Source organism: Pygoscelis adeliae, unplaced genomic scaffold, assembly GCF_000699105.1.
Source record: "Pygoscelis adeliae isolate BGI_AS28 unplaced genomic scaffold, ASM69910v1 Scaffold117, whole genome shotgun sequence".
Classification (NCBI taxonomy): domain Eukaryota; kingdom Metazoa; phylum Chordata; class Aves; order Sphenisciformes; family Spheniscidae; genus Pygoscelis; species Pygoscelis adeliae.
In genome coordinates this window covers 4,595,192-4,612,676 of record NW_008825270.1, presented here as the reverse complement: position 1 = coordinate 4,612,676, position 17,485 = coordinate 4,595,192, and the positions used below count along the sequence as shown (strand labels likewise).

Genomic DNA, 17,485 nt, shown 5'->3' with positions numbered 1-17,485 from the left:
AAAAACAAGATAGAGTTGCAAAGAAAGCATGGGTCTTCTCTTACCCCTGGGAGGATCTTCATGTTGTGAAGAGCATTCTGTGCTTCTAGTGCAGCTTTACGGGTATAAAATGTAACAAAACAGCACCCTGCAATTGAAACAAAATGCTAGCCAAGAAAGAACACTATGAATCTTGACATGCTGTACAGAAATTGCAAGTCCCACTTCTATTCTTCCAATGCAAAACATATGACAAGTAGAAGAGGTTAGACATTGAAATAGGTAGGTACTACTGAATGTGACTGTTTAAAAAAGATTTCTAAGTGTAATACAATAGGATATATTCAGAACTGACCCAACATCACCAATACACCATTAAAACAAACATTTAGATACATCTGCCGAATAATTGTTGGCCTCTTCCATTATCAAGCTCAACAATTATTTGCTAGTACCAAAAACTTATCTAGTTTCACAGGAAATAAGATATTGCATATAACTGAACTGCAAATCCAGGTACAGCATTTAGTTAGGATTTGATGTACACAGTCATTGGTGTACATCAAATACTTAAGACCTCAATTTTATATTTTATCTGAAACTGTGACACTTCCAGCAACATTTTGGTCATACCATAGCATCACAATGATGCTCTGGAGCAACACAATATTAATTTGATGTTCTGCTTTGCAATTATAATCCATACTCTTCAAGAATCCCCATTACGTCTGAGCTCTAAAAAAAAAAAAATTATGATTTTCCTCAGCTCAGCTAATGACTGGATCATAGTCCAAGTATAATTAAGACACACTTAAAGACTATAAAGCCTGGGCTTGCATGCACACCTGGTCATACAGAGCTCCAACACATAGGGATGTTTGAATAAGCAAACAGCTAAGATTGTAACTATGTAAAGCAGCTGAGACCCCAAGTCTCACCTGAGAAGTACAGAAGTTCTCACCTTTGCTTTGAGGGGGGTTTTGGCTCCTGTCCCTCAAGACATTGATTTCATAGACAGCACCATACTGTTCAAAAAGTTCTCTTAGATCCTTCTCACACCAGCTCCGTGGGACCTGACCCACAAACATCTTGATAGCATCTAGATCAGGTTGGTCTGGGTGATCCAGTGTGCCATTCATTTTCTTTGAGCTATGAAAAACAAGAAGGAAATTCTGGTTTATATCTTCCCATAGATTCTAGATGCTATTGCAGCTAGAAGAAGCATGCTTATAGTGAGATTAAAAAAAAATTCTACACATATATAAATTTATATGATTAAAATATAAAGAGACTCTTGCACATTCCCAGTCCTGCATACCAGAGAATATTCAGAAACATCATTCACATTCATTGGCAAGCTGTGTACTTGGAAACCAAACACTCTACACAGCTGTTGAAAACTTCTCTTAACGTTTGTTCCTATAACATAGTCAGCATCTGGGATTCAGGACATAAATCTGTTGAGATAACTGAAAAATATCAATAGTTCAACCGTGTAAAGTTTTACAGAAAAAGAAACCAGAACAGGAAGGAACCTAAACTCAGTCTACCCACAGTCTACTGAAGTTACCAGTAACCAGTGAAAACGAGAGGATAATGTTTTTTTCAAATGTGACTATCTGGAACTGTTTCCCAGGGTGAAGATGCATCTTAAAACAGAGAAACAGGTACAACTGAACAGATGAAAAGTTTCATTAAAGGTTTGCAAGGCAATAGCTCTTTGTGAAATGAGGGAGCTTTCAACAATATTTGGCAAAAAAACAGGCTTAGGTTGTACATGAACAGGTTGGGATTGGACAACCTAGTCAGTCACAAACTGAATCAAGTTGAGTAATGGTAGGGTGTTAACACAGAAAAGTCACTTCTTAGACTACAACAACACAGAATTTTTGAGTATGGGAATCTTCAATAGGCTTCAAGGCATTACATCTGGCCATATGAACAGTTTACAGCCTATTAATAAAACTGCGTTATACTCCACCCAGCTAGTTGACAGTCATACACTGCTTTCTGTATTGGCTCCTCATTGTTTGCCAAGTGCAACGTGAGGTCTTGTTATCTGTAGTCACAGCCTGGTATACCACAGGACCTATCTCTGTGGAAGACTGCCTGTAACGACATCCTATTGTAGCTATAGTGATTAGTAGGTTAAAATTGCTGACCAACCCCTGCATAATCTAGAAAGGACATGGGGAGTGGAATAGTAACTATACAATGATTCCCCCCGCCCCCAAACTCTTTGTTGAAGAATACAGGTGGCCTTCTTCCAGAGTAGTCAGCTCTCTTCACCTCTGCTTTTTTCTTTTAAAGATAGTTTTTGAATGGCTTATTAACTGCACATTACAGTAAACAGTGTTCCTCTCACTGTCCATCTGCAATCATATTCCCCCCTGAATAGAATTAAAAAAAAAAAAAAAAAATTTCCAAACCAGGTAATGTTCAGTTAATTTTTCCCCTCGATCCGCTGCTGTTCAAAGCCTAAGGGAAAACTGATGCTGGGAAAGCTCATAATTTTGTAACTGTATGAACAGACCTCAGAAAAAACAAAGCTTCTTACTAGAAGGGAAGGGAATCATCAAAAATCCTTTCACTCCTCTCTACCTTTCCACTCAGAAAGGGTCAGCACCTCTCCAAATATCCAACGCAAACAATACCTTTTACAAAGAGGTAAACTACCTCTTTTCATTCAATGTCTTTTCATTCCAACTGAGAACAACTGGAAATCATTAACCCTCTTCCAGTAATAATTTTCAGCCCTGCCTTCTATGCCACGGGTAGCTTCAAGAGCATAGCATGGTTCCTGTTAACTGGGCAACTCTTAACATGACCTCAACAGTATTCAAGGAATCTTTCATTCCTAATTAAAAGGTTTAGTCTAGAGTCATTAATAGGGAAGAACAGAAACTGTTCTCCCAACAATTTATTTAAATAACTGATTTTATAATATCAGCACCTGTAGCATACTATAAACAGTACTGCCAAATAGCTTTACTCCTCCTTAGCCCTCATCCCCAAAATTATCAGATCATTTTTCCCCCTATCCAGAATCCAACATCAATTGTCAATGCCCACTAGGATTTCTTCAAGAAAAGAAGAAATAGATGCAGGCTCTCCTATCTCTCTTTCCACTCCCCCTCAAGGGGAGTTCATCAGACAGCACAGGCTTCAGAGACAGCAATTCCAACTATCGCTTTAGTTATAAACTTAGACATGAAGACAAAATACTTACACAGGGCTAGCATTCAAGGAGCAATGGTCCACCATCATCTCTGGGAGGAAATCCAACTTGAACGCAGCCATCACCTCAGTCTGTGACAAACTACTAAAACTAAATCAGTGTATTGCCTAACCCCCAAACAACGCCACTTCCAAAAGTCCTGCAGGTCTTAACACTCAGCCACACAAAAAACACTCAAACCACAGAAACAGAAGCTCAGGGAGACCAGCAATAGACACCACAGAAACAGGCTGGACTGGGAAAGGGACATGGAATCCCAGATTAAAAAGGGGATGTGACCATGTGAAGGGAGGCTCAGCTTAATACACAATGAAAATGCTGATGCACTGGGCTTGTTTTGTGCAATTTTCCCTGGCGAAGCAGTACTGAGTGCACTGTCAGATAAACAGAGTGTCAGATCCATGAAGATAGCAATGGGTAACAGAGCAGAAAGAATACAAACTCCAGTCTTTCCATCCCCAACTAACTCCTTGCCTCCCAAAATGGCAGTCCAAGGCCTTGAGGTTCAGACAGACACTTCCCATATCACCAGTATTAAGGTGTGAAGTGAGGTTGCTTCACCATAAACGTTTTCAATGGCTGATCTCACTCTTTTCACCTTGTGCACTATTTTTGACATTCTCTTAACTTCCAGGGAGAAAAATGCCAACTAAAATGTTTCTCTGAACCTGCCAAAAAAATCAAAGCTAAGAAGATTTGATTCCTCAAAAATTCCTTAACAACCACAGAACATCAAAACCTACTCCTTCTACAGGAGCAAAACATACATCGTTCTGGAAACAATACTTTGCCTGTTATGCATCTATAAATCCAGAGACATGCAGAGCCTATAGATGACAAGGAAAGGGAAAAAACACAGTCGTTTGTTGAAAACTGTTTTATAATCTTTGAAAACACTGATCAGAACACCTCAGCTGCTTCATCATTAAAACAGGAATAATATGTTGATCAAGGAACTGTGAGGTGTATTTATACACACAATACAGACCTCTTGTTAAATCTCCAATACCCAAACTAATGGGGAGATAATCTGGATAGTACTGGATACATTGCGAGATGCAGAAATATTTGATTGCAGAGAGTGAGTGCTGCAGAGGCAGCTGGATGTGTCCGAGCACTCCAGGAGGGATGATTAATTCAAGTCCAACGTGAATCCAGATAAGCCTTATGTATACTGTCAATATAACCACAAAATAAACTCTTAGAGCATCAAGGAATGCATGCTGGGGCAGCTGCGATCATTTCTTTCTTGTCTGTCAATGACGGCAGCATGTACTTGCAGTTATTTAGACTGGCCAGAATATACAGCTTGCTTTATGCTTGCACAGTTACGGCATGTCAATTATTTTTTCATAAATAAATATTTCCAACCTCTGAAAAAAAAAAAGAACGTTTCCAATCTTCCACCTACAGTGAGGTTAATTAAAAGGAGTTAGGCCTTGTAATACAAAGAGATATGCACGTTATTGCAAAATAAGAGAGGACATGAATTTAGCACACATCGGATATTCAACAGTAACTGCTTCATGCATGCTCTTACTATGCAGTAAATGCAAGAAAGCTTATTCTTTAATGAAAAAGGTGTAAGCTACCTGCTAAGCACCACTGTTAAGAGCATGCAAACAGGCACTAGGGAGCACAGGTCAATTTATTAGCTTTCAGTAAATTGTTCATATCTACCTTCAGACACATCTTGCAGGCTTCCCACTTGAAAAATGCCATGTTGTGTAAAACACATCATATTCAAATGTTAAATTGAGCCTGGAGCCCACTTTATGGCTTTCTCTAAAATGAGCCCACAGAACACTTCAGATTTCTATGACTAGAACAGCAGAAGATATGGTAGGGTTCTTGCCACTGTTCCCATAAATCTATAGACCAACACTGTAAATTCTGGTCTTACCTATGAAGACCAGAATTGATTCCTTCTGGTCTTCCAGCCATCTTTAGCTTTTTTAAGTAGCTAGTAAAATACCCCAGCAGCCATGCTCACTGTAGGTCTGATGAAAGATGATACTGGCAACAGATACTCTAGAAAATGGGTTTTAAAAAGGTTACTGAGATTGATTAAGTTACTGAAAAAAAATCACTAGGTCATTATGATTTGATCCTATGCCCACCCTTTCCCTCATCTCTCTGCTCCCCAAAATGGAAGTCATATCTGCTTGTTCCATTAAGACAAAACGGCAACAAGTTACAGGCATTGTCACACTTTTTACTCCATGTCAAATTCAGTCTACTGGCTTTGATAATTAAAACTATTGTGCAACTATCCTGCTACATATTGATTTTTAATTCTTGTTATACTTACTCTAATCTCTCCTGTGATGTGCTCACTTCATTTAAGGAACAGTGCCAAAAAAATTTCACATGCTGTTACGTACAATTTGGGGGAAAGAAAGAATCAATATTAGAATGGTGAGTAAATATCTGAAGGTATGTTAGCCAAGACTCAGTACGTCAGGGTACCATACTTCTGCAGTAATGATGGCAATTTCAGCCACAAAACACTAGCGTACAAACAGGTTTGTTTTAACATTATTTAGTTGAAGGCATGAAGCTAGTGAAATTAAAAGACTTACGGACTTCATTTGTGAAAATATCAGAAAGAGTGGAAAAAGATGGTATTTCGCTACTCCGCAGAAATAAGAAGAATTAAATGAGGAAGCAGTGTTTCTTTGGAATTAAAAAACCCACAAAAGTCATCCTAGCCATTGCTCACAAAGAAAGAAAGAAAAATAAGAGAGCTAAACACACTTATTTTTTGCTCAGATGTCAAATTCCTGCTCTTCCAGATCCATTATTTGACTGTTTCTATTCAAAGGATAATAGAAACAATGTCTGAAATTCCAAGCTCTATGGACTGTAGCTACACATTTAAATATGGTGCTAATCTGACAATACGAACATTAAAAACTTCTACATACTACAGATTAAATCTCACTTTTTTACACTTCTGAAGCCCTAGATTATGCTGCAGAATGTATCACTATATATGCTCCTCAGAGATTGCAGAGTATAAATGCTAAGAGTTTTGCTTTTAGTTTTAAGTTTACAGGATTACATCACACCCTGGGACACAAAACCTAAAAAAACCCAAAAAACAACCCACAAAACAAAAAAACTGTCTCATATTTTCTTTCCTAAGAAAGCCTTGTTCATTTCACTGAGCAATTAACTCTGAAAGCTAAAGATAATACCATCTTTTATTTTATACAGTCTGAACCTCAGACAACATATACAAATCTGAAGCTGAGGGACTACTGGGATGGTGAGAGCGAACTATGGGAAAGGATGCAGGCTATGGGGAAATCAGACACTATGAAGCTTTGAAGGAGACAGATCCTAGAATAAACTTCCCCTTGTATTATCTGTGCATATCCAGATCCCTACAGTGTTGCTGAATTGCAGTTTTGTTTTTAAAGAGATAACCCCTAGGTTACATGCATCAAAATACAGTAACTACTTGTCAATATTTCGTTGTTTCATTGTTGATCATGTAAGCATGTGGTCAGAACATTTTCTGCCTATGCTGAAATCCAAACTGTCTCCCCATGCCTCACTGGGTACAAAAAGCCCCTTACCTAGTTGCCAAAACTGAAGTTTCTTCCTCTGCCAATCTCTATGACAGTTATGCACCATGAGTACACAAATTTGACACATTCAGAATGTTGAATTTACCATCAAAATACATGAAATTCTGGGCTGCCTACAATTCAGATTAAATTAACTGAAAAATATTTTTATTTATATGAAATTTTTGTAGAAGTTCCCAGGTGGAGAAAAAGGATAGGAGGGGATGACAATTGCTTTTATCTCAGAAACAGCAAAGTTTCACAGTGCTCTCTCTCATGCATTTATCTGTAAGCATTTAATTCCTCCATACTCTCCAGACCTAGATGGTTTTTCACAAATTAGGTAAGCTATTTTTAGGATAAAATTTACTTATTCTAAGTTTTTTTTCTCCACTTCCTCAAAATATTTTTTTTTTGGGGGGGGAGAGGTAAATCAATACATTCTTGACCTACTTCTCTGGCTTGTGAATGAAGTCCTGTTTACCTGTAGCTTCTACTCCAATTAATTCTGTGAAAGATCAAAAGGAATGAATTCTGAACTTTTGTCTCACTGAAGAATCCCCAGGACTCCCAGCTCTCTGCCAGCAGATGAAGCAGCAAGTCACCTATCCCTCTGGCTTACAGGATGATGTTTTCTCCATCTAAGCACTCTTAGAAAGGGAAAAATAAAAAGGCAGCTAAACTTACCCTTTTATTTGATAGTAAAGACAAATGATGCAAAATAAATTATACAAACCCTATTTTCTAAGATGAGGGAATTAGGTTATTTTTCTGGAAAAGGAGATGAAACTTTGCACTGAAGTGAACAAATTTGTTATTCTAATGAATTCTAAACAGTGGAGCTTATAAAAAGATAGACAAGAAACACATACAGGTAAATTTTCTTTTAAATTGTCTATGGGCTTCCTCAAGTATATATGCTTCTTTTGAAAGCTCTACTTCTGTTCTTCCTGCCTTCTTACTGCTATGCAACATTCACTTGAAACAGAATCTACTGCCACACAATTCACAAAGCAGTTGTAGTTTCCTATGTTCATATGAATAAAGCAGGAGACTGGCAAAGGCAAATTTGAAACTGGTAAGAGGGAACACATTTTATCTGTGAATTTAGTAAGAAAAATATTTTGTGGCGGTGACTTTTGTAGTCCTGTCAAAGCTGGACAGGGTTTGAGCACAACTGGACGCTTGCAGGAATATATTTTTCCACTTCTATTTACTGCACATATATATATATATATATAAAAAAACCCACAACCGTTGGGATTTAAACACATAACCCCATGGGCTATATGCATCAAAATACTGCACATAAGAACTACCATCTTCTAGCTAACATTAGGAAGGAACAACTAAGTAATTTCATGTTTCAACACAGACTAATCAATAATTAAGATTTTAGACCCATTTGTCTAATGCACATAGTACTAGGCCTTATCAGAAGGAAACCACAAATTAGACTCTGTGCAGTGCGGTAGTTCTCAAGTTCCTTAGTCACAACTTTTTACCTTTCTAAATCAACACATCCAGTGCAAAATCTTCATGTGAAAATAGATACGGAAGACACTGTTTGGATTAAAACCACAAAAGTTACTGCTTCTCTGTGGCAACTGAGATCACAATTATGATGTGACAAAACAGTATATAAAGTCCTATACCTGTGTAAGTCTGTTGTATGAAGGGGTTCTGAACTAAGCTGGTCAGAAAAGACCTATCGCTTGAACATGCTCTTGCAGAGAGGCGTCAAGGGATTGCAAGCTGTGGTAGAAAAGGCGGCTCTGTTCCCTGCTCTGTACCAACCTGATGCAAAAATCCAAGCAACTTCCCTTAGCTCCTCAATTTCCAGATGTCACACAGGCAAACCAGGATGCAGTGCTGCTCAGAGAACTGAGAATACTGTTTGCTATACAATAAACCTATACACTAGAGAGGTAACCCTTAACACAAGTATGCCAATACATACCAAAAGCAGAACTAAAGAAAAGCTGTTCCTACGGATGTACTTGGCAGTGCTAGGTTAACAGTTGGACTTGATGATCTTTAAGGTCTTTTCCAACCTAAACAATTCTATGATTCTATGTGTCTTACCTCATTACAATAAATCCAATGAGCCTCAAGATCCTTCAGTGACTGCTACCTGTTTAGCTGTGCAGACCACAGCCAAAAGCCAGACTAGTTCAGAGCTAGCTGCACACCGATGGGCAAAGGGCAAGAGTTGAATGTTCTGTTTTGACCTCCCCCTCACTGAATGCTAAATGATTAGGAACTTAATGCCTTGAGACATTTACTGCTCTGACAAATTTATTTGAATATGAACAGTGGATTCAAAAGTTTTCAGGAAGGAATGACAATATAAGGCTTGTGCACTGTTTCCTTTTAAAACAGACCAATAAAAATCCAACTGAGCTCTCTGTAGCAGATATCTATTATTTCTATTAATCAAAATACTTCTAGATTGGAGCACAGACTGCACGCAAACAGTTCCTCCTGTTTGTTCCCCATGCTGCATGCATTAGTGCAAAGGCACTTCAAAGGGCACCAGCAAAGTAGTCTAGAACACCAGGTCTTTAGACAGGCTGGTGACTTTAAGCCATCATTTTGCTGGAAGTACAAACAGTAAAGTCCAGGAATCAACTAATTCTCTGATAGAAACATCTTTGACCTTAACAGCAAAAACAAGTAAGGAAGACTTGTATCTACAGTATTATCCACATACCAACGTGATGCCAAACAGGTCTGCTTTGACTGTCACACATTTATTTGTCTGACCAGTCTAGATGTCCCTCTTGCTTTTATTTCAAACAACAAGCAATGAAGTGAATGCATATATCAACTGTAATAGGTCATGTGTGGCTACTATCTTCCTAAGCAGCTAGGATCTCCAAACTAACTTTTCAAATAACAGCTAAGAAAGCAGAATCTTAATGACTCATACAACAGCATTCCTCCTCTGAGGAGGAAAGGAGATGGTATTTCATGCAAAGGGTAGTAGATTTTTTTAACTCCTTGCTGGCAGGATAGCGCAGATGCAATAAACTTACATGAGTGCAAGAACAGACTGGACAAGTACTTGGAAGAGACCCATCAGAGGCTACCAGACAAACCACAACAGGTTAGGTTCTCCTGAGCTGAAAACAGAGAGGCTGAGAAATCACTGCATCAGTTTTGTGGTGAAAACAAACACTATAGATTATTAGCCTTTGTAAATGGCAAAGATAGGTCTGAAACATGCCAAAGACCAGGAGTATGCCTATGCATTTGTGTTGGGACAAAACAAAAAGCACTATGGAAAATAACAAGAGTTGTCCTGTTAAAACTACTCAAGGACTGAACTATACACATACTAGGTAAATGCTAATTAAAAATGCTCAGCTATTATCAGCACTATATTCAATTGCTTTAGTAAGTTGAGCAAACCGACTCCCCACCCCCAAACTACACAACAAAAAAAACCCCAAACCCCCCAAAATATACCGCTGGACTTCAGGAAATGTTACAGCACATATAGTAACCAGTATATACTTTCTCCTCTTTTTAAAATGCCTTGCAATTGCTTTCAATATGCCATCATATAATTGATGAACAAATTCAATCTGTGGTATACTCAATATCTGACTCACTCCTGAGGACAACTTACACCAAATGGCAGACAGTAGCTCTAAAATATGAGAGCTTATGTATCAGGAAACAGGTTACAACATCTGTTCAAATCCGAGAAGCCAAAAAACCTGCAACTAGGTCCTGCTCTGCCAATAACTGCTAGTAACAGGACATCTAACAAGAACTCAGAAGCAGCTGAATTATCAGTCTTAAGACCCTCTTACAGCAGATGAATGAAGTTCACAGACTTTAAGACAGTGGCCTCCAAACTTCTTCAATTTTCCTCTCATCTCCCTCTGACACATTGCCTCTTCATCTGCTTGCCTGAGAGGGGACACGAGTGTTCTGTGAAAATACTGACGGGGCTGTGGGTACTGGAATTCTGCAATGCGAGTGACCCACAGCTCTGCAGACAATGATCTGCTTCTCTAGGGCAGAACAGCTGCACGACGCTACCCTGAGTTTTACTTTCTTAGTGCATAGCTGGTCAGCTAACACAGCAGCATGAGGCTGCTAACGCAATGCTTGACCCGCTGCAGATATGTCTGCTACTTCAGTGATGATACTACAAAGGCTTGCAGAGGCATTACCAAAAAGAGAAAAAAAATGGAAGACGGCCATGAAACTGCCTCCTGACAATAACCTCAAACACCCATCTCCAACCAAAACATTTCTCATTACTCTCCGGTTTAAGATTACGCAAATATTTCTGCATTATTTTGAGGTATATCGCAACTATTATTTCCAGAATCTGTATCTATTTAATTCTTCTCTACACAAAGCCAGAAACTCCAAAGAACTTCAAATATCACTCTTTGCAATAGTGCCATTTACAGAGCAACAGACAATTTCGGTTAGCATTTACCGGGATTTTTCCAAAGGCAGCCAGTACCTGCCCACCCTATTTTCAAGGAGAGTACCTGTGCAGCATTAGGATAATAGTCTACTACATCAGCACAGCGAAATAAATAAAAAGATGTCCATGTAAGTAAAATTTTCAAATTAAAATATTTTCCTAGAAACTCCATCTTCTCTTTGGTGTTTAATTATCTCCTTCTTATAGCTGTTCCCCAATGATACATTAAACACTTCATTAATCTTCATAGAAATAATACGAGAGGTACCTGAATTGTTGTCTTCCCCTTATAGTGCAAGACATTTTCTTTTGCTAGCTTTAGACTTCAATTTTGTAATGTTCCCAATTGTGACCCTCAGAATAGTGATCTGAAATGTATATTAAATTTCTGTCTTTCCCAGCTAAATTTTGTTTCTTTATCTTGCATATTTCCTCATTTTTTTCAGACTAAGGGAATGGAGAGGGAGACAAAAATCAATATTATCAGCTATTTCTTGGTAGTAGTAGTGAATTAAAAAACCCAAACCAAAACAAAAGAAACCCAAACCAAAAAACCACAACACAGTAAAACTTAGCCTAATGCAAAGAAGACAGCAAAGGCCTGGCTGAGAAGACACTGTATGAAAGATACTAGACACGAAGCAAGTAAGCAGATGAACAAATTGCCAAAAGACCAAATCATGAATTTAGAGCAATTAATGCATGACAACCTATTAGAGCATCTGTAGGTGTAGAACAGATAACAACAAGCCTTAATGCAGGCTCCCTAGAATAATTATTTTTGGCAAATCATAGACAAGGAGTAATCATCACATTTGTCCCTCTCTGCAAGACATTTTACAATTAATAATTGATATGAGGAAGTAGCATTCATGTATGAATCCCAGGGCAAATGCCTTTAAAGCAGAAGCATATAGGTTTCTTCCTCTCATCCTAGGAAGACATATAAATGTTAAAAACAACAACAAACTGTAGAAGATTTAATCCTTTTATCCTTATCTGTACGTTGTGGGGGGTTTTTTTGTTAATAGATGTAAAACGTGTATTTCAGGTACATTCTCCAGTTTGAGAAGTATTTTGAGTTTTTATCGTTGCAGTGCTAGAACACAACAACGCTTATATTTTGCGAGAGACAAACTATGGAAATCTTAAGTACCTAAGAGAGATCTGAAAGACCTGTAGACACTTTGGCACTGTAGATAGAAAAAAATTCTTGAGAAAGTAGGAAAAGTGGCTTGGTCACAACAATGGTCAGAGGAAATAAAGGCAGCAGTGTGACACAGAACAGGAGACAAGGCAGGAAATGAGAGTATAAGAAGTGAGGACATGCATTTCTATCCTGTGAAAGGACAGAGAACTACTAAAAGGAGACAGGATGGAACACTTAAGGCAGCAGCAAGGTTTGAGGGTCCCCTCCCCCCTTTCTTTTTGTTTATTGACTGAATTCAGACCATGAGACACACAGAAAGTATGGATGGTAAATCACACTTGCACTTCAACGCTTAAATCTTCAGTAGAAGAGAATAAGAATACTAATGCTTGCAAGCTATCATGCCCTGAAAACAGAGGTACACATTCACTTACACCACCTTTCCACTCTTTTTCTCCCCAAATGTTGCCTCTGAGCTTATAAAACTGATCTTTTTTTTTAAGATTGGCTGGACGTTTACCTTCAGGTATTTCAGCTTTTTGTGTAAGAAACAACCCTGCAAACAATTCTACAGAACAGAATACTTTAGATCTCCTTCAACTCTTTTACTTTGTAAATACAAACACAAGACCTAGAAATCTGGTTTCATATAGGCCTGTATTTTGCTGTCTTTTCCTATATTACAGGAATCTGCAGTACTTAGTCAAAAAGATGCACTGGAAACAAACATTTTGTCATCTCTGCAATACTTGCTAGAGAGATTTTTAAAGAATCAACTACACATTTTAGGTTAGTTTTCTGTTACTAAAACAGAGCCAGACGTTATTCTTCTGCTAGGGAGCTGGAAATCCACTGGGTCCTGGGAAGCTCTGAACAGCCTGCTTGTCTTCAAGCCAAACATGCCACAAAGCACTACAATGGGCAAAGCAACTACATTTACACAGAGAATTGCTGTGTGGTTGCATATTGGACCCAGGGGAGACTACAGAACCAGCTATACAATTCCAGGACAATACCACTTATGAAGATTGTTGTATTACCCTACACAAGAACTACAGTGAATCAAAAATGCCTTTAACTAGGGTTTATTGCAAGCAACATACCTTGTGCATGTGTAAAGTAAAGCCTTAAAGTAAGAACTGGTCAGAGTTACTTTATTTACTTAAGAAATGTAACACGTAATCTTAACTCAAAGGAACAAACTTCATATTATTAAATGATTTTAAAACCTCTTCTTTCTGAAATGTCTTACAATAGCAGTCGGATCTGTTTAAAAATCTTTCAGAAGTATGATAGAGGCTTTTTTTTCTTCCCAAGTTTCGAGAGACCTTTTGGACTAAACAAAGCAACAAGTCTCAAGTTTCATTGTCCTTTGCAGCCATCAGAACAGCCATGCAAGCCATTCTGAGGAGTTCTTTAATCTCAAATTGTTTCTACTAATAGTACCAGATACAAACAAGAATCAGTTAATATTATACTACAGTAAAAATTCACTCACTATTTCTCTCACATTTCATTTTATCCAAATTAGAGTTTTTTGTTGCATGTTACCTGAAGAGAGTTCAAACGCAGCCCAGACAGCTCCAGGAGAGCACGCTATGCAGTTAAAATAGTAATCGCTGCAATAATAATTTCTAGGTAGTGCATCAACTTAGAACATTATAAGGCGTGATTTCCCCTGGCTCTTGGCACAAGGCTGCAAAGGTAGCAGTATAGCTCCAGTATTGTCCATGAGCAGAGTGGAGGAGATTGGAATGGGATGTGGTATCCCTGGAAAAGCAAACAATTCAAGCTACCACATACACCGTGGGATAGAAAAGCCTAACAGATGCAACAAGGGAAGCTCCAGCATCACTCCTGGCACAGGAGTGCAATCAATTTAGGAAGTTGTTATTTTGTTATCTTGTCTCCTAATCAAAGTTGAGATTCCTGTTCCATGTTTTGGACAAGCAGCCATCCGCAAAACTTCACTAGCGTTTAAGCTACACATGCAGGACCATAATCAAAATGTCAGAGTATGTTTCTGAAAAATATCTAAACTTTCCAAGCCTCTAGAGTCAAAAGAGAAACAGTGTGATATATGTGCCTCAGTCTTCCTAATCAGCTAAGAAAATACAGCCGTGCCTATCTAAAAATTTCCTCTTTAATAAGGTCTAAATAACCATTAGATTAGATACTACAGTAGGTTTCAACTTCAGGAAGAGCTAAGCCCAGAAAGAACGAAGAATACTACTCTGATCCCAACAGTCCCTCCAAACAAACAAATAAATATACAATCAAACAAATTTACTTCTCCTTTCCTAAACTATAAATGGCTTTAGAAGTATTGAGGAAGAATTAACTTCTCTTATGGCAGAAGAACTGAAGTTCCTTCTAAGCAGACAAATCTACAATCTTTTAACGCCCATTTTCATCTCCATGCTAAATAAAGACTTCCATTTTGGAAGGGGCTCAGATCTGCAGAAATTTTATTTGAACACAGACATGTTTCAGGTAAAAACAGATAAGTTGCTATTCTTCATCACACAACATGCCTACAGTTATGTCCCGATGGAGTTTTCATTAGAGCTTACCTTCAAGAAAACAACAGGATCACCCTAAAGGAGGGGCAGGGCAGTAAGAAAAATACCAACACTGTGTTCTGTATTCACAGGGCATTTAAACAGTACAAAGGCACTTTTGTCCTCCAGCAGAATATCAGCGTGGTGAATGTGGGTATGACAAGAGTCAATACAGAGGTAGGAGTTCCTCAGTCTTGAAACTGTCAATGCTCATAAGGCACTTTTAAGACAATAATATTCGACAGAAGAATAACTGTTTAACATGCTTTGGCAAAATGCGCTATACAAATTTCCAAATACAAGAAGCAACCCTGAGTCTCAGAGTAAACTCTCTATTCAAAAACTTGACTGGTTAAAGATAGCAGCTACCAGAAAAGTGGGGAACAAAAGCAAGTGCTATTTCAAAGCAAAGAAGACTCCTCCTCGGTTTTATTCTCTATACCAGACCAGAAGCGGAATGCCATCAGTTTTATTTTTATATATCTCTGTGGTGTTAATTTAATGGAGTTAATCGTCATAAGAGGCATTTCATACTGGGACACATACAAACAATTTTATATACTATTATCAGATGTTCAAGAAAAGACTCAATCCTCTTTCATTTGGACACCTTTCTACGCTCACATTAAGGCAGATGAACTCAACTTTATGTTGCTCTTAAGATGAGAAACCATGGAACTTGCACCAAACGGAAGCATTCCGTTTCATGACTTATTTTCAGCAACCATAAACTTGATTATTATTTCGCTATTTAAATAATCTGATTATTTTGTTATTTAAGTAATCTAAATCTATTGATTCTGGACCTGTGTTTTGTAATTGGCAGAATCCCATGAAAAACTAGGTCCAATCACAGATTAGTCTGTCTCAAAAGATACAAACTCTTCAGACAAAACATAAATTTAATGACCAGCATTCTCTCTTTCCTATCTTCTGTATGGTCCTAATAGAGCAGCAAAGGAGAAGGAAGGGCAAAGTACAGAGCATCAGTCATTTAGGAAAGAAGTTAAGTGTTTTGCAACACCCACAATGCCTGGAGACCAATGCCCTGAAACCAGTACTTTCAAAAACAGAGGTCAACCACCAATTCTCTAAAAATCACTTGAAAATTAAGGTGTTCCTGGATTTCTTAATCCAACTTTAGCTCCTTCTACCCTGATGAATAACATATGGAGAGACAGGATATCCTGACTTTAAAGACAAATTTGATTTTCTTTCTGATATAGACATGACTAAATCCTTTCCAATGTATTTATGAAAACTGTAGCAAACACCTGACCATAGTAGAAAACAAGTGTTTCCTCAAGACAATATCAAAACTCAACTCTCCCTGGTTGTCTACAGACTAAAGCACACCTTAAATATTTCTGCCATAGCAGAGGTGATTCATCAAAAAAGCAACAATCACCACACTTTGAGCATGATACTGTTACTTAACACAGCAGTTACAGGTCAACTGTCCTCAGAAGTGAACTGAAACTCTTAAGGTGCACAGTTACAGACAGTCTGATATAGTCTTTTGGTACTCCTCTGACCACACAGTAAATCATTCCAACTTGCTAAACCAGAGGAATAACAACTTGATCACAAAAGAGCTTTTTATTGGGTTGTCAAGCTGACTTTGTCTACCATGCAGTCAAACTATCACGAGAACCAAGCATAACCAAAGGACACAGGACTACTCAGTTGGAAACTGAGTAAGAGAGGAAGGGGGAATTGTCTCAGCTGTCTCATGAAACTATACCCTTACTGGACTTCAGGCATTAAGAAAACTGCACCAGAAGATCCTCACGTTTGGCTCCAAGCATTTTCACACTAGACTATGTTCCCATTCTGCTGCACATAATCAAATTTGTCTCAGCCCATAGGGAGTTGTTCCACTAATACTCACCTTTAGGGTTTCATGTACTACAGAGTACTTGAGATTTGTTCTGGTCAAGAAATTACTATGAAGACACACATTTCTAACTTTGTAGTTAGTTATGTTTCTAAAATTATTAAATTACAGATGGAGCTAAAGAAGCCTATTGACTTGGTACTTGCAGTCCTAAGTTGTTAACATTCCCAACCCCCTTTAGCAGTAAAAAGGCAGGAAACTGTGAAGAGTTTAAGGTTCAGGGAACACTGTTCACTGCAGTGGAAAACGACTGCTTTCATCACTAAAAGTAAAAACAACTTCTCTCTAAACCGTTGAAAGGAAGCTCCAATATGTAAATGAGGGATATAAATTGTAGTTGGTTCATACCTGCAGCTATGCACCTCCCTCTAGTTGTTCCAGTCTTCACTCTAAAAGATAAGGAAAAAACAGACATTGAATACTCCAGAGTTAAAATCAGGTAATAACAATCATTACAGCACGAACTCTGTCTTGTAAAACGCTGATGACTGTGAAAGTAAAGCATATTTCTAGTAACAGAAGTCATCATAAGGTGGGGTAAGAACCCTCATTAGACTCAAAAAATGAAGTTGCACCTTCCAAAATACAAAGAATAAATGAAAGGGTGCAAAAGAAAGGACTGCAAACACAAC

The 17,485-nt window shown here is 38.1% G+C and overlaps 1 protein-coding gene across 7 annotated transcripts in view; it reads right to left on the bottom strand.

Moving 5' to 3' along the window:
• The window catches only part of CELF1 (CUGBP, Elav-like family member 1), a 45,713-nt gene extending 28,466 nt beyond the window's left edge, over nt 1-17,247 (bottom strand). For 6 of the 7 annotated variants that reach the window (XM_009329700.1, XM_009329703.1, XM_009329706.1 and 3 more), the window contains exons 1-3: nt 17,202-17,247; nt 941-1,128; nt 45-127 (exon numbers count right to left, since the gene is read on the bottom strand). In XM_009329700.1, the coding sequence (XP_009327975.1) occupies nt 45-127; nt 941-1,118 (261 nt within the window). In that variant the 5' untranslated portion in view covers nt 1,119-1,128; nt 17,202-17,247. The remainder of the gene's footprint in view (nt 1-44; nt 128-940; nt 1,129-17,201) is intronic. The other variant, XM_009329702.1, reaches the window with a different exon arrangement.
• Nucleotides 17,248-17,485: the final 238 nt, after the last annotated feature.